This window comes from Clarias gariepinus, chromosome 14 (genome assembly GCF_024256425.1).
Source record: "Clarias gariepinus isolate MV-2021 ecotype Netherlands chromosome 14, CGAR_prim_01v2, whole genome shotgun sequence".
NCBI lineage: Eukaryota > Metazoa > Chordata > Actinopteri > Siluriformes > Clariidae > Clarias > Clarias gariepinus.
This window is the reverse complement of record NC_071113.1, coordinates 781887-800309: the sequence shown is the minus strand read 5'-3', so window position 1 is coordinate 800309 and position 18423 is coordinate 781887. Positions and strand designations below refer to the sequence as shown.

General features: G+C 37.9%; 1 protein-coding gene across 1 annotated transcript in view; it reads right to left on the bottom strand.

The window, feature by feature from the left end:
• LOC128540909 (uncharacterized) overlaps nucleotides 1–18423 on the bottom strand; it is a 75584-nt gene that overhangs the window by 31449 nt on the left and 25712 nt on the right. The window contains exons 3-7 of the mRNA XM_053510902.1: nucleotides 10218–10286; nucleotides 6616–6729; nucleotides 6262–6345; nucleotides 2093–2125; nucleotides 1736–1831 (exon numbers count right to left, since the gene is read on the bottom strand). Of these exons, the coding sequence (XP_053366877.1) occupies nucleotides 1736–1831; nucleotides 2093–2125; nucleotides 6262–6345; nucleotides 6616–6729; nucleotides 10218–10278 (388 nt within the window). The 5' untranslated portion in view covers nucleotides 10279–10286. The remainder of the gene's footprint in view (nucleotides 1–1735; nucleotides 1832–2092; nucleotides 2126–6261; nucleotides 6346–6615; nucleotides 6730–10217; nucleotides 10287–18423) is intronic.

Here is an 18423-nt window from a genome sequence, read left to right as displayed (position 1 = left end):
TGTATGTGTACATACCCGGCAGAATTTGTATATGTGATCACACAAACACATCATCTTTATTTAGTAAGCCTGCTTAGATGAAGCTATTTATTGTAACAGAAATTTTTATATATCACAATATATATCCATCATAATAATAGCTGAATCCACACAAATAATCCTTAGCAAAAGCTGATCCTTTTATTTTGGGGCCATTAACACTCACTTAAGTTTGCAGAGACATTGGTGTGTGAGTTCACATTTCAGCAACTCAAAGTTCAGTTTATGCACATTAAAATGGACTATTTCACATTTATAGTTTATAATTAAAAATTTTGAACTAAGGTCAAAACCCCAAAAATGAACCTGTACATGTTTTTTTTTTTTCTTTTTTAAACCTCCTTTTACCCATCTGCTCCCAACTTTAAAAAAAAAAAGGTTTCTGGAAGTAGCATTGTGTACAGCCAGAGCCATTAAGTTTATGCAAAGAGTTGATATTTGCAGTGTTGATCCTTCTTTTTCAAGACCTCTGCAATTTGCTCTGGCATGCTGTCAATCAACTTAAGGGCCACACCCTGACTGATGGCAGCCCATTCTTATATAATTAATGCTAAAAGTGTTTGTCAGAATTTGTGGGTTTTTGTTTGTTCACCCGCCTCTTTAGGATTGACCACAGGTGTCCCGTCTTGCAAAATCTCAACAGTACCACTACCTCCCTGTTAGTGGCATATTCTTCTGGAAGCCAAGGGAAGCCAGGCTTCCCCAGTCTTTTTTCCAGACTGTATTTGTTATTGAAAAACACACACTTAGTTTAAAAGTTTTGTTTCTGCAATTAACTCTTCTTTGCTGTTGCTGACTGCAATCTCTTCTTTATTTCTCGAGTGTTTTCCAGTAAGTGAAATTACTATAATGAACTTTTCTATGAGAATAAATAGTTGCTTATGTGCTAGTGGTGCTCAGATGAAGCTGTGTTCTATGTGATTCATTTTATGGGTGTGGAACTGGCAACTATGAGTCCTAGCAATTTGACTATGCAGGTAAATTGTGTTCAAGGACCTCCTTATTGTGCTACTTTAAACACCACCACTGTTTTCCAGAGCAGCCTTTCTCTCAAAGTTGTTTGTGGGTTTTTTGTTTTTTTGCATCCCAAAAAATTCTTCTGGCAGTAGTGGGTAAAATCTTTCTTGGTCTACTTGACCGTGGCTTAGTATAAACAGAATCTTTTATTCTTTACTACTTTATCAGAGTTTCAACAGTACTGACTGCCATTTTCAGTCAATGCTGAGATATGTTTGTATCCTTTTTCTGCTTTATAAAGTTCAACTACCATATTACGCAGGTCCATTGGCAGTTCTTTCATCTTTCCTATAGTGCTATATCCCGCCAAGTCAGTTCGTCCCCTCATGAGCTGAAAATCTCTATTTACACTTACAAAGAGTCACAGGTGTGGAAACGTCCCTTAATAGCCATTTAAACCTGTGTGTTTATAATGTGAGCAAACATTCAACGATATGTAAACTTTTGATCAGGGTTGTTTAAGTGATTTTAGTTATCATTAAGTTTTAAAAAGAAGTCAAACAACTAACTGATAATTAATGACTTCATTAATGAATGAATGACTTGACTATCAGTAAGATCTCTCAAATAAATGTCAGTTTTTAACAATTTCTTAGAAAAACTGTATTTTATCTTTCAGTTAAACACTAACATTTTTGCAGTGATGAATGTTGCAGTTTTATATTAGCATCAAACTTACCCATTGCTTTTAGGATTATCTTTCCAAATAACACTGCAGCATTCACAAAAACAACCAGCACTGTACCAACCATGTACACAACCACACAGGATACAGCTATAATAAAAGGAAAGGACATTTGGAAAAAACAGTGTTAACTTTCCTTTATTAACCCATATGGAAATGTGATATATATCTGAGAATGATTTTTGTATATGTTAAATATATAGTCATGAACATTAAAACATACAATATTACATAGAGATTTAATTAAAGATTCTTGATGGTAACTGATTCCTGTATTATTTAGAAGATTTCTTTGTCTTGCAAATATTAGGGTCAGAATTTTATTTCAAAAGCAAATTTTTATATACTTACATCGCCATGTCTCAGTGTTTCTGGAGTCAGATTCTGGTTGTGGGATAATTCAATCAAAATTAGTAAATTTATATTAGACAAGTTAAAGTCCACAGACTTTAATGGAACAAACAAATTTATTTCCATCTTTGTAATCCATAATGCAGGTTTATTTAGTTGATTAAATTTGTAAATATTTAAAATTCCACTGGCCAGCCAGAAAAAGGTCTCACTTATATTTTATTAGACCGCCTTTTGCTTTAATACGGAATGCATTCGTTGTGGCATCATTTTAATAAGTTTATTTACTGTTGTTATAATTATTTACATCCAGTGTCACATTTATTTCTCTCTAAGCTCTTGTATTGATGAAGGGACACTTCTCTAGCATATCAAAAAAGTTTTGAAAGGGGTTAAGGTCTGGACTCTGTGGTGGCCAATCCATTTTTAAATGGTTAAATGATGTCTCATGCTCCCTGAACCCCTTACATTATTTGAGCCTAATGAATCTTGGCATCATCATCTTGTAATAATCCCGTGCCATCAGAGAAGAAAAAAAAAATTCCAAATTCTAAAGGCTACATAGCTGTTAAGTCCCAATCCCTTGTGCATGTGGAAATGCTCTTACTTTTACTATTAAACATACTGTAACTAAATTCAACTGTTTTTTTTTTTTGTTTCTTTGTTTTTACGATTTGATTTTACTAAGTGTTCAAGTGATCTCTGATAATAAATGTTCATATTGCTTTCTTAAAGATGATGGGTCACCACTATCCTTTTAGGTTTTAAGAATGTGTTGGACAGTTAACCCAATTGTAGTAGTTTCAGCTGCTTGGTTGTTTCCTTTGCTTGATGCAGGACAACAACTTGACAGAGCAGCATCTTAGCCATGCCCACAGGATATGTTTTCAGACATGATTATTTAAGAAATTGGAAGCTCCTTGCTGCATCAGTTTAAATAACTTTGTTTTTGCAGCTAAAGTTTTTTATCACTGCAGTAACTATCCAGTGGATAACTTTTAACTGTTCGCTTAGTTACATCCAGGTGTAACTTTAGTAACTGATATTCAATATAACAGTTATATTATGGGTAAGAACAAATTACCCTACTCTGCATGTAAATGATCCTTTAATATAAGCACACAAACACATTATAATTTTTCCTTTGTTATCCCCTGTTTCTGAATGATGGTTCTGGGTGATGGTAAAAAATTTCCAACATCATATGTAATAATTTATCTGCTTCTACAGCTCTGTGGTAATGGTAATTCTTTTTTAAGTCCCAATTACAGTAAAATTGCAGTAACCTTGGATTGCGAGTAATTTATTCTGTTGTAGCAGTGCGGGAGATAAAACTGTTTAACAATGCAATGTCACATTTCTGCAAAATTCTCAAAAGAAGGCAAAAGCAAGTGTTATTAAAGAGGTTTTTTGTTAAAGTAACACAAAAAGAAGAAGATTGCAGTTTGCCGACAGACAGCAGTGATTCGGTTTGTGTGTGTGTGTGTGTGTGTGTGTGTGTGTGTGAGTGAGTGAGTGAGTGAGTGAGTGAGTGAGTGAGTGAGTGAGTGAGTGAGTGAGTGAGTGAGTGAGTGAGTGAGTGAGTGAGTGAGTGAGTGAGTGAGTGAGTGAGTGAGTGAGTGAGTGAGTGAGTGAGTGAGTGAGTGAGTGAGTGAGTGAGTGAGTGAGTGAGTGAGTGAGTGAGTGAGTGAGTGAGTGAGTGAGTGAGTGAGTGAGTGAGTGAGTGAGTGAGTGAGTGAGTGAGTGAGTGAGTGAGTGAGTGAGTGAGTGAGTGAGTGAGTGAGTGAGTGAGTGAGTGAGTGAGTGAGTGAGTGAGTGAGTGAGTGAGTGAGTGAGTGAGTGAGTGAGTGAGTGAGTGAGTGAGTGAGTGAGTGAGTGAGTGAGTGAGTGAGTGAGTGAGTGAGTGAGTGAGTGAGTGAGTGAGTGAGTGAGTGAGTGAGTGAGTGAGTGAGTGAGTGAGTGAGTGAGTGAGTGAGTGAGTGAGTGAGTGAGTGAGTGAGTGAGTGAGTGAGTGAGTGAGTGAGTGAGTGAGTGAGTGAGTGAGTGAGTGAGTGAGTGAGTGAGTGAGTGAGTGAGTGAGTGAGTGAGTGAGTGAGTGAGTGAGTGAGTGAGTGAGTGAGTGAGTGAGTGAGTGAGTGAGTGAGTGAGTGAGTGAGTGAGTGAGTGAGTGAGTGAGTGAGTGAGTGAGTGAGTGAGTGAGTGAGTGAGTGAGTGAGTGAGTGAGTGAGTGAGTGAGTGAGTGAGTGAGTGAGTGAGTGAGTGAGTGAGTGAGTGAGTGAGTGAGTGAGTGAGTGAGTGAGTGAGTGAGTGAGTGAGTGAGTGAGTGAGTGAGTGAGTGAGTGAGTGAGTGAGTGAGTGAGTGAGTGAGTGAGTGAGTGAGTGAGTGAGTGAGTGAGTGAGTGAGTGAGTGAGTGAGTGAGTGAGTGAGTGAGTGAGTGAGTGAGTGAGTGAAAGTTGTCTCACACTATAGACCACCCCCCCCCCCCATTTTCCTCTCCCGTCTTACACCAGCCATGATTCTTTTCAAAGGTAAAGTTCAGTTTAATTTGTTATATTTTTACTTTATATTTTGTATTAATTATTTTTATATGAATATTTTTGGGCTGTGGAACAAATCAGAGTTTCTATTATTTCTTATAGATCAAATTCACTTTGATATACAATATGAGTATTTTAAATTACAAGCATGCTTCTGGAACAAATAATTCCCACAATACAAGGTTCCACTGTAATGTGATTGCATAATTGATCCCGAGTTTATGCTATATAAATGATACTCAGCTGCTGTATATTTAGGATGTTTCTTTTCTTCACTCAGATGCCTGTATTATTATTATTATTATTGTAAAGTTTGTTTTGTAAATGTTAGACCTGTTTTTTTCCTTATTCAAGAAAAAAATATTTAATACTTATGTTGCTGTGTCTCAGGGTTTCTGGAAGTGGGGTAATTAAATAAGATTTGAGATTTTTTCCCCCAAGTTGTTGCAACAAAGCTGGAAGCTGGAAATTCATGATATTAAAATTAATTGAAACAGAAGTCATGTGTTTTTTTCAGCAAAGTGAAAATATGTTAAAAGAAGGTAAGGTGCATTATGATGATGTCTTATGTCTTACTTATGTTAATAATACACATGTCTGAAGAGGGTAGTAAAGAAAATGTATGTTTGTCCATCTCTCCCAATTGTTCAGATAGATGCAGCAGACAAAACAAGCTATTTTTCTTTTTTGAATAATTTTAAAACCTAACAATTTTAAAACCTAACAAATCGGACACCCTTCTTTTTAAATCTAACAGGAGAGTAGATATTTGTATTTGGTCACAGTTTTTCACAAGTTGAGCACTGAACCCTTAGATTAAATGATGAAGATAAAGCAGAATGTGGGCTTCTAAATGTTAATGGCATAATTGGGGACTTGAGACATGTGAGAGAGGGAAGTAATGTATGAAGGCTTGTGATGAAAAAAGGTGAGCGTGTTCTTTCTTCCAGTATGTTAGTTCCGCGTCATGAGCATTTTGTTTTGGTTCATGTATTATCTCATCCCACGTTGTCCAATGTGTCAATTTTATTTTCACCTGTTTTCAGTTTTCCCCTTAAGTCTTTTCAGTCTCTTACAGGGGCATGGTCGCATAGTGTTAGCACTGTGACCTCGCACTTCCAAGGTCAAGGATTGATTACCACCTCTTGTCTGTGAGTGTGGAGTTTGTACAGTATGTTCTCCCCGTGCTTGGTGTGTTTCCTCCCAGTACTTTGGTTTCTTTTTATAGTCCAAAGGCAAGCAGTGTGGGCTAATTGGCATTTCCAAATTGCCTGAAGTGTGTGACTGTGTGTACCCTGCTATGATTCCCATTCTAGGGTGATCGGTGCCTCGTGTCCAGAGTCCCCTGGGATAGGCTCCATGCCTTCCACAAACCTGTACAGGATAAGCGCTATACAGAATGAGTGAGAGTGTTTCTTCACTCTTTCCAAATTAACTGTCTGTGTTCTTGTGTCAGTCTAACAAAGCTATGTCTTTAGCCATTTTGTCCCCTGGTTTTGCTCTGTTTTTTAAAATTAAGGGACAAATAAGATGAAATCATTTTTTGAAAATTAGATTACTGAGAGACAGAGAATGTAGGATGTTACTGATACAAAAAGCATGATAAAAAGATGAATGAAAGTAATAAATACCTGAAATAAAATTTAGACTTGCAAACAGCGTTATCATGGTCAAAATGTATAGGAATGCAGTGACACAGGTCAGTGGGTAACGTTCTGCAAATACAAAAAACAAACATTTTTACATAAGTGTAATTATGACTGTTATTACCTAAATTTTTAAGTTAATCTATTTTACCACTTTTAATGTAATTTTAAAACACAGAGTTGTGCTTGTCTACTGGATGATACTTAACCTATTTTTTAAATTTATGATAACCTACATTTTGTTTAGCTTTAATTAAACATTAATTCCATGAAACCATTTGAAGATCCTCCAGTGGTAAAGCTATCAATAAACAGCAATTATACAGGACTGCTACTTACCTTTTACAATTATCAGTAAGTTATATTGAATAAAAATTGACAGTGATGCATTCAAAGCCATCACTATGACCACCATTCCAGCCATAACCGCCACTATTAATATAAAATTAATCCCTGCAAAAAAGAAAAAAAAAGAAAAAACACAATCATTTTTTCACACTTCACACACCACAGCCTTTACTGGTCTTACTGAGGTTATTAAATCTGCTGCACACCCAATATCAGAATTTAAGACACCTATTACATTTTGTCTAAGTATAAAACTACTGATGTCACTATGGAAAATTTTGTCTTCCACCATTAGTGGCAGTAACACTTTAATGCTAAGGTGAAAGTGTATAACTCTCTCATGACTCACGCTCTGCCTGTCTGTTTTCTTTCCCATGCGGTTACTTCTCCCCATGTGCTCATGTTTTCCCTAGCCCGTCATGTGTCCTTTTCCATCCGCCCCGCCGAAGCTACGCTGACTGATTCCCCCGTGTTTGACTCTTTTTTGTGTTTGACATTACGATCTTTATCTGCGCTTAGATACCTAACACGCCCGTGACAGAATAATCCAGCATGCACTATGAATCCAGCAGATGTTGACCACTTGAAATCAGCGCTGAAGAGTCAAGGACACCACACCAGCAGGAGCTGCTCAGCACCAAGGCGCCGGTGCCAGGCAGAAATGCCCACATGCGGCGTGAACTACGTCCCCCCACCTATAAAGAAGATCCAGGCACCTGCTGCTCCTTCCTCTCTCAGTGTTAATTTATTTTTAAGCTGCAAACCTTCACCTTCACTTCCGAACGATCCAAGGTGGCAAACGTGATCACACTCCTCTCGGGACAAGCCAGAAAGTGGAGCACGGCACTCTGGAAAGCCCACGACCCTTGCTGGTCAAACTTTGAATACTTTTCCAAAAAGATGAGGAGGGTGTTTGATTGTTCATGTCATGGAAGAGAGGCAGGACGCAGGCTATTAGAACCCCGCCAAGGTTCCTGCTCAGCCTACGACTATGCCATAGAGCTCTGGGCACTGGCGCTCTCAAGTGGATGGAACGATCGAGCACTGAGTGACATGTTCTTTGAGGGTCTGTCGGAGACATTTAAAGACGAATTAGTCTCCAGAGAACCCCCCCCAACCCCCCCCTCAAAGTCCAAGCCATCGACAGGTGCCCACTCCCTTTTATCATTCACAGAACCCCTGTTCTTGGTCTGCGGCTCTTGGGCAATCATTCTAAGCAAAACCCCCCTGTGGCTTTGCGGATGCGTGTGGTGATGTCTTTAATAGAGGGAAGAGAGACCCTGATGATCTTCCCTGCTGTTCTCACTATCCGCTGTAGGGTATTGCGGTCCGAGATGGCACAATTAGCAAACTAAACAGTGATGCAGCCGCTCAGGATGCTCACAATAGTCCTTCTATAGAAGGTGGTAAGGATCGGTGGTGGAAGCTGGGCCTTCCTCAGTCTTCTTAGGAAGAGACACATGATCCAGATCCCCTCTGCCCTCTGGACCTGTCTGACTTGTCCTGGTGTCCCGCTTCTGGTTGGAGATCTCGTCGCATGGATGCCCTATATGGTCTGTCTAGGATTCGTGTGGTGACTGGGGACAGTTCCATTTTACCATAAAGACAGTTCTGGCCTCAGCTGATGCAGACAGCTGTTCTCTGAGGACTCGTGACTGCAGTTGCTTGATAGTTGAGGACTGGAGTTTCTTAAAGTCTACCCATGCCTCCAATAACAAACTGGACATATTAACTTAAACACATATGGAGTCATACTGCATGTTAGGAGGCTGGAAGTTATAACAGGAGATCAATCCCTGCTATCCAACATCACCCAAATGAGAGTGGGTTTCCTGTTGTCCCCCCAAGGTTTCTTCCTACTGCCATCTTAGGGAGTTTTTCCTTGCCGCCGTCGCCTCGGCTTGCTCATCTAAGACTATCTAATAATTTTGATTTATACACATTTCATACAAACTTCCACGATTTCTTTTGATTGTGTAAAGCTGCTTTTTCAGCAATTACAATTGTTAAAGTGCTATACAAATAACTTTGAACTGAATTGACACAGTGTCATAAGCTATATCTAATAATTTAGTCCTTCCCCAAATAGCATGTAACGGTCACATTTACTGAGTGCATAACTGAAAAACTTACTTATTTAGCAGGAGCTTGTCTTGTACAGTAACTAACATATTAACATTATCAGTTTACCTTTCCTTCATGCTTGTTTCTTTGCTTTTGATGGTAGCAAGCTAGTTAAAGAGCTAGAATTTAGAAACATGCATTTGGCAGGAGATCAATCATGTCTATATAAGAGCTCATGGGTTTCCTGAGTTCCATTACATAAAAGGAATAGTTAAATAAACCTGTATGATGGGCTGTGGGGTTTAATTTCATCTCTTACCCTCTGTGGTTTTGACTTATTTGGTATGAAATTGTGGTAGGGGGAATGGTGAAAAGGTTACAACCAGTGTTAGGGGACATTACTTTTTAAAGTAACTAATTACATTACAAAATCACTGTCTTTAAAAAGTAATCAGTTACATTACAGCGTTACTTTTTGATAAAAGTAACTAGTTAGAGTACTTTTTTCACTACGGAAAATGAAAATTCTTTTGTGATTCCTCATGCATGTTGTTTTAGCCAAGACCTTTATAATTATTCTCATCACCCAACGAAGTTTGGCCCATAATAGGTTAACTACTGATACCCCTATCTCACCTGCGCAGTGGCCGTAAGTACTGTACGGTTCATCATGATTCGCAACGAGTTTTAGCGTTGTAATTAGGTTTTCATCTTTTCGCGCGTCTGTCCTCGCATAGTCAAACCGAATAGGTGAGATAAGAGTATAACAGCAGGAATAACAGAGGGGGCGAGTTATCAGGGACGGGGCTTGTAGGACAACTTTTACACACACACTAACGGATTGGAAATGACTGCTGGCTGGCTCACGGATTACATAAATTGTCTAAATAACGGATTCCATTAAAAAAAAATAACTAATTCACTGACTATTTAAATGTTACATCAAAAAAGTAATCCAGGTACTATAATGCATTACTTTGTAAAGTGTTACACCCAACACAACCTAGATTTGCCTAATATTGTTTTCTGAGGTCCTTCTAAACTAGAAAACTGAGAAGCTGGGTTAAGCTGATAAATTTCAAAGAAGCAGTGCTCATGATATTTCTTCATTTGTCTTTGAAATCATTGTCTTGAATAACTTGCAGTAAAAACTTTCTGATTATGTGTGAAAACAGTACTGACAAATGTTAACAGTGATAATGCAAATGAGAGAACAACAGTTTCATAACTGAAATCTGACATGCTGAGCTGGCATTAGGCTACTGGAAGATTTAGGACGTCTACCTTAAAGATAAGTAATAGAAGTTAATTACTTGAACCAAATTTTATTGATTTAAGCATGTGATTTAAAAATAAACCTAAATTAATGAAAAGTCTAGAAACATTGAGAAAATTTCCTGCTGAAATCAAATGCATAGAGATTAATTAAATATTCATCTTCATATGGTAAAGTACTATCAGTATGAAAACACATTTCATAAACAATTTTAAAAAATGCCCAAAATATTTAAAATCTACTATATACTTACGTTTGAAGAAATAGTAAAAAGCCAAGGCCAACAATGTAACCAGTGAGAAAACTAGCAACATAAACAATCCTAAAAAACAGAGAACGTTATTTACATTAATGTAGTATTGAGACCAGTATAAATGCTGACAAAGCTATTATGCTTCATTATATAAAACATTTTATGGACTTAATGGGTTTTAATGGTAAGATAGTAGGTTTGGACAAATAAGGATATAAAATATATGAAAACGAAGCTACGAACTGTGTAAAAGAATGAGTCATCTCAACATTATGTAAGATTTGCTGAAGTTAGTATCTTCAATACCTTTCCTGGAAATTGCATATTTGATGCCCAAGCAAAATGTGACTTGTTACTTGGTGGAGAAACTCTTGTTGGCAAGCACAGTGTTGAGACATTTATTGTAGTTGGTTACTAGGTGTGCACACCTCTCAGGAGGGATTTTGGTCCACTCTTCTTTACAGATCTTCTCTAAATCCTGTAGCGATAAACAGGGCTCTCAAAGAGAGAGAGCAGTCAATTGATCACATTCCAGAGCCCTCTCCTAGCGTGCATGTCGCCATCCCGATAACCTTATCCGATCCACGATCATCAAGGAGCGTCTGTAAAACGAAGCTGCAATCTTATCTGATTCGCGATCATCAAGGATCGTCTGTGAAACGAAGCTGCAGGAAACTTCACAATGCATAAGACCAGGCGCCTCGGAATAACCCCCAAAACCAAGGGTGTAAATCGGCAATCCGGTAAACAAAGCAGACAGTTTTACAGCTTCACCCTGAGTTGGGGGGGGCACCATGCATATGGACACTATTTTAAACCATCTTTAAAGTGTGCCAGTAGGGCATACATGTACATATGTACATATACAGTATCTACTCAGTACGTTTTTTTCCTGTATGTATGTTTGATTATTCTGCCTAAAGGTGTAATCAGCATCTACAAACCCCTTTTATTAGAGAAAGGAAGGAATAAGTGGGTAAGAGAGAGATATAGAGAGTATATTCTGTCAAAAGTAGGATATTTTTGGTTGATTGCTCAAAGGTCAAAAAAGTCAAGGGTCAATTAAAAATATGCTGACATGTCTAGGTCAAAGGCCATCGTAATTTGTGAAAAATGCTTATGAGTAATTAATTAGAAAGTAATTAAGAAACATGCTGACAAGAAATTGATAAAACTGCTGACAAATCTAGAGCAGTGTGTTTACAAAAGACTAATTTTAATCCATAAGTCATCATTAATTATAATTATGTTACCATTTTCCAAACAGGGTGTATGATTGAAGATATGTAATGATACATATACATACTGTATGTAATGATGTTAAATGATTCCGTATGTCCCTGTTACACACACACATCCACGTCCCTTCCACCCACCCCGGCCCAGACCAAAGCACACATACATACATTGTCCACAAAAGTCCTCTGTTGACAATTGTTAGTAATTAATCCTTCGCCCCACCCTCTCTCACACACTCGTCCCAACATACATATGATAACAATTAGCTGCCCAAAGGTATGGTCAGTACAACAGTCCCCCCCCCCCCCCCAACCCCAAGTTCCCCGATGTCAAAATACCCACAAACACCCTGAGTCAAAAAGCATGTCCCCCACACACACACGCTGATTCGGTACAAACTCACACACACCCTATTCAAATACTTTGCTCTATCCTCTTGTAAAATTGAGAAAATATTCAGAAGAATATCTTTGCGCGCACCTTTTACAACTACTCTGCCAAGATGTATAAAAAGTTTAGAGTGTGCCAATATTCAGTATTGATCAGTATCAAAGGTCTGTACAGCTGGCTTTTTTTTTCAATGCGGATTCAGCCGTCGTACTGCTTTTCAGGTTATCAGGACCTAGTCACATCCACTGGAGCAGCGCTACTAAGACCGTATCTTATGATCAGTGTGGTTGGAAAAAGTTTCGCAAATGGTGCAAGGAGTTTGACTAAATTGTTTGAATGGGTTTCTTTTTCTTAATTTATTCGATGATGCGGTAAAAAAACAAAGAAGCGGATAAAAATTTTGCTGATCTTTCAACACTGATCCACAAAACTCCTTACACCCTCCAACTGACCACATACCGTTGACTGCATAAACCCCCAGGCCCCATGCCAGCTATCCCAACATTTATAGAAAAAAACCCTATAAAAGCATGAACTTCAAAAAAGTTTGACATTCTGGAAGTCTGCCAAGTGATATTAGAGCTTTGAAACTCATCAGTGGTGACATCGCTTCTTTACCCAAAAGAAAGATTATGGACTTCTTACCGGGCAATAACTTAGCGTGTTTAAATTTCTTCACATACACTCAAAAAAATGAACCTGGCTCCCTGTTACATGTACTAAAATGTAATATGTGTTTTGTACATAATAAATTCTTGTTTCCAAGATGAACATGAATAAATTATGTTGTATTTGCATGAAATTTAACAACTTAACATGTATTAGATTCAATCATGTTGAAATCATGTTGAAACCAAAGAGATCTTGTCACTATGAAAACCGGAAATATCAGAGCAGACATCGCGAGAAGAGAACACAGTTTGTTAGGAAGACAAACGTTTGGCGGGCGTGTGGAAAAGGTAAGCAGGAATTAATTTCCATCTTTCTGAAAAGAAACGAAATACTGAACATAAATGTCACCTGCTGTTTAGCGATGTTTAGTCACGTTATTTTGGTTTAAGCTATTTCTTGTATTTTTAATCACACTTAAAATACCGACGGTTATATGCACGTGCTTAATCTGCAGTTTGGTTCTGGTTTTGGTCTGTTCTCATGAGTTGTGAAGCGAGAGGAACAAAGTATAAATATTGTTCATTAAGTATCATGAATTTTAAAACACAGGAGTTTGTGACTAAAAGTGTCCTGTCTGCATCTGACTTGAGTTTTCTAAACAACCGTCTCTTATGTTTTGTACATCTTTTCAAATTGAGACCTCATTTTTAAGTTGCTGCTGGTGTAAAATAAAAATCTCCGTTTTATATCGTTTGTTTTAACTTCCTTCCTTTAAAGAATTCTGTTGACCAGGGCTTGAAATTAAAATTTTATTAAGTTAGCTCAACTTAATTTACAACAAAAAAATTTGTTGTACCAACGCTATCCATTTATGTTAACAGTATTCAATTATGTTGGACGCAGATGTAGTAAATAAGTTGAATAAATCTAATAAAATTAATTTGACTAAACCCAAGAACATTAAAGCCCAATCCCAATTCTACCCCTTACCCCTGCACTTAGCCCTACCCCTCTGTTTGGCGCGTTCACGTGAAGGGGTAGGGGTGTCTCATTTCTCTTTTGTTTGGAGGGGTAGGGGTAAGGGAAAGGGCCAGATAGCCCTCCAAACGAACATTTTTCGGGACCTCACTTCGAATGAAGGGCTAAGCGAAATTTTCAAGATGGCCGCTCACTCGAGCAAGCAGACCCATAAATGTAAGTAAATTTTTGCCATTAATAAGGATTTTTCTGACAAGTTTTCATAATATGTATATTAGTTTTAGTCTTGTGTTTGTGTTTATGGTGATGTTTTGTAAAGAAACGTTACGCGGATAGCACTGATTGCGCGATATAAAAAAAAATGTATTTTTATGTCATATACACTTTACTGCATGCTACAAACAATATGAAAGTTTAGTAGTACAGCAGTTTGCCGAGCATTTGATAACGCATTGTTTTTATATTATATTCTGTATAGGGACGGCTGAGGAAACCCGAAGGCTCATCCGTTTTCGTGGTGAAAATGAGCAATTTTTTTTAAACGTCAAAATACGGCGCAAAAAAACTTTGGGAGTGAGTAATCGCTACATGCTACAGTGCTTGTTTTCTGTTCTATTGGATGCATGCATTTTATTGCTGTTTATATATAACAGGACATTAATAAAAGACCTGGGGTTGGAGGGAATAGTGATGGGCCAACATGGAATCAAAAAAATGGGAGAATTTAAAGAAGAAATATAAGGTAAGTAATGTGGTGTCATGACAACATTGTGGACTTCTTAGTTGCGGAGTCCCAAAAGGAGCAAAGACGCCACAAAGAGAGTGAGGCCAAGACTGAGAGGTTCCTTAATCTTTTTGAAAAAATGATTGATAAATTGTGGTTGTGTTTCATATATTTTTATTATAAGTTCTTCTAGTTCTGCAAGCTGCACTATTGTTTACAGATGTGGTCATTAAGACTGTGCGTGTTTTCCCGCGGGATGCCTCAATTTAGCGCGCGCCGCGCCGCGCCTTGCCGTAAGCAACATTCGGGAATTTAAATAAATGTGTTGTGCTTCACTGAATATCCGCCAGATGGCGCATGGAAGGACTTTATTTAAACGCCGGACCAAGTACTGTACAACAAAGAATTGTGTATAATTACTTAGTCTAAAGCAATATTGTTCCCAATGCTGAAGAAAACATGAATTTTATTTTGCTTTACAACAGATCTTTCATGATAAATGTGTGTATATGTGCTTCATATTATTTTCATAATGATGAAATGAGATGCCCAAATTCGTGCTTTAAAATTCTTAATAAGTTTCTTATATATTTTTTGTAATGTCTTAACAGGGACAAAACAGTGAAAGACATGGCAATGTCTCGGTTTACATGGTGTTGAAATAAATTTAATTTCCTGATAGTAGGCTATCTGATAGTCTTAACTATGCGAATGTCCTGATTCGTGAATATGCCAACATATCTTATTTAAAACGTAAAAAATGTGTCGACATCATCAGAAGACATGAATGAACTATATATATTATATAATTAAGTAAATATTATTTTATGACCACGAGCTTCTTCGGGCATTTTATAATAATCATCATATTTGCTGTTTGTGTCCAGCATTTAATAATTATTTCATACATTATTTAACCACGGCTGGAAATAATAGCTGGAAGGTGATGTGATTGTGAATTCATGAGTGAAATAAAGCAGTTTGTCTTTTGTAAAGTACTTTCACTTTACAAAATGCAGCGTTTTTATAAAGCGTTTTTTAAAGGCAGCGTTTTTATGTAGGTGGATAAACGTGTGTTGTACAGTATATACACCGCGACAGCGCGCGCAGTTACTCACTTCTCACCTTTCATGTAGGTCTGCTCGGACTAATTCGTTTTAAACCCCTCAAAAATGCGTGTATATACAGCTCAAAACCTCCATCAGTTATTAACAATAGCATCTATTTAGAAAAAATGCCCCAGTGATTTCAGAGCTTCAGGAAATCTCCCGGCGCTCTGCGCATAACACCGGGCCAACTCATGTCGGAAAGAATTTCTAAACGGTTTCTAAACGTGGGCTATTGTTTTGTTTTTTTTACTTATAGTATTTGTTAATTTAATTTAAATGAGGTTTGGGCTCAGGACTTTAATTCGGCATCGTGATTCTCCTCTTTAATTTACTTCATAGTTTTAATCAGCGCTCAGCCGCATGCATGGAGTTTTCCAGAGCGCACCGGCAGAAGTAGACTAATGATTATGAACCCGTCGGGAAAACAGCAAGCAGACTGACTCTGACCATTTAAAAAAACGTTTGCGTTCATTTTCTGACGCGCTCAAGTTCACCAAAAACAATACAGAACAGCGCAGCTTATTTGCTTTCAAACATTTATAAAATCACGTTTTTTCGTTATTGTGAGTGCGCTTAAATAAAAGTTGAGTCTTATAAAGGCATGTAGTCTTATATAGTTTTATTATATAGTTTTTGCACATTAATCAAAGTCCTCATCTGTTACATTTTTTTCTGTTTGATTTTTTACATTTTGAATAGTTTTTTTTTCAGCCTGTCACGGCGTGCGCCCAAATCAATATCGCTCCTCGCTCACTAGTTAGGCCGCCTACCCTTCGGGGTTTGTTGGTTTACAGTGGATTTTACTATGCGATGTGAATGTGACGCGCGCACACAACGCGGAAGTGCGGCATGCAAACGGGGCAAATGGAACGCGGCCCAGAGACTGCGCGAGCGGATGGAGGCAGGAGCTGCTGTCCGCGGATGGCCGTCGTATTCGTATTTTATAGCGCAGGGTGCAAACCCGGGATCATTGGCATGGATGAGCTATGTCCAGCTCTGTACCAGCATGTCATGTGGGCATTATAAGACTAAAAAGTGGCAGCTGGCACGCCTAAAAATAGACGCAGGTTAATTTTTTTATAGTCTAAATTAAAATCCTCCTCTTAGTGCCTCCTATTCCTATTATTCCATATTGTTCTTTTAGTGTCACTGCATGTGCTTACAATGCCAGACAACATTCAAATGCAAATTATTCACTCTCCCCAAGTGTGAATCAGCTGTTCTCACCTATACATATTAACCTATACGTTCTCACCTAAAGTGTTTAGGTGAAATTCCACCTATACAAGTGTGACAAATATGCAAAGAAAAAAAATAGGAAGGGGCAAATACTTTTTCATGGCACTTCACGTGTAGTCAGATTGTTCCACTGGGCCGAATCTGTGGCAGGTGGAGTTATAGCACTTTTCAAATCACACTTACTATACACTGATATGAATAACTTTGAATGATGAATTCTACGTTAATATGATCTCGGGCTTGCTCCACATTATAAAAGCAAAGCGCGGAGATGGAGATCAGGGAAGTACGTGATGTGGTGGAAAATAGGCAGTAGAGCGCGCTGTTGCCTTGTATTCAATGAATAGACTAAAACTAAATCATGTTTGCTTCAGCATTGGAAACAATATTGTATTGGGCTAATTTTATTAAAGATTATACACTCTTGTATTCTTTGTCCACACACGTGGGCATCTTAAACTTTTTAGATATTGATCCTTTCTCGACGCAGCGAATTTTCTGAGCAAATTAATAATAATTTCCATGAATGAAAAGCAGGAAGAAGAAAAGGTTACGCGAAAATAAGAAAAAGCTTTAGAGGTAAATGCTGTGAAATGCTTCAAATGAACAGATTCTGCCTATAACAGGTCAGCGACAGTGAGGCTGGACCCAGCAGCGCACCACATCCCACATCATAATACATGCTGATGATGACCAACACGTCTCCCCTGATCTACCAGAGCCAAGTAAAAAGAATGGCAATCAAACAGAATAAAATTAGTAGCAGCACTAACTTGTGCTAGTTATTATGATGGTGGTCAATATTAATTGAAATAATGTTTCTCAGCATTATTTCGTGTTAATATTGACTACCCTAATAATTAAAATAAGTAACTAGTTTACTAGCGTGAGCTAATGCTGCTACTGATTTTATTTCAGCTTACCTGTTCAGTTTTATTGCCATTCCTTTTAAAATATTGTCTTTATAGATTTATATGTTGTTTGTCTTGATGTTCTTTTTTTTTCGTTTCTTTGACCCAATATATGTTCAGTGATACTTCAAATAACATGTTTAAATAGCATTGATTTCTGTATTGTGTTATATTTTTATACTAGTAACTGGTGTTTAAAATGTATCTCTACATTAATGAGCCAATGTATTATGGTGTGGGCTGCTGTGGCCCAGGAAGTCCAGGGACACTTTTTGGTCCCAGTCCGCCCCTGTAATAACGAATGGAGAAAGCGCAGTCAAAGCCCGGGGATTCTGTGTTCCGCGGGGGCCAGTCGTGAATAGCTGACACTCAGTGACAGCCAATGAAATTGAAGCAATTTTGCCGCTTTCCACGTGGTGTGGCGTTGCTTAAATAATATTCGTATAATATCCGTATATCCTATAAAATCGTCCAGACCCTGGTTCGAATCCCGCTCTGGGTGAAAATGTAATAAATGTGAATCCTTTGTTTTACACTTTTTGCTTATGATAATCATTAAATTACAGCAACTGTGAGTTGAGTGCTAATGTGTTTCATAGCTTAAGAAAAAAAAATTCTCAATTGCAAACATGCATTTAGTACTGAAGCATAACTTGATAATGTAATGGCTATATCGTGGTATTTTAGCGAATAGCACCGGAATTTTGAGCACTGGCTAAGAATCGAACCCGGGTCTCCCGCATGGCGGGCGAATCACCTACCACTGAGCCACCAGTACCGTCTGCATTTAAAGCGCATAAATATTGGCTAACGTCATACATCTTTGTAGTCCTTTTGCACACGCGCGGGTGCGTTACAATAATAATAACAAATTTGGAGAACTACTACTAATAATAATAATTCTGAATGAAAATGAAGAATAAATACATATCAGTTTGAGCTTGACACGTTTATGAGCTCTGTCGCTTGCCGTCAATGGGCGCCTAAGAGACATAACATTTTTT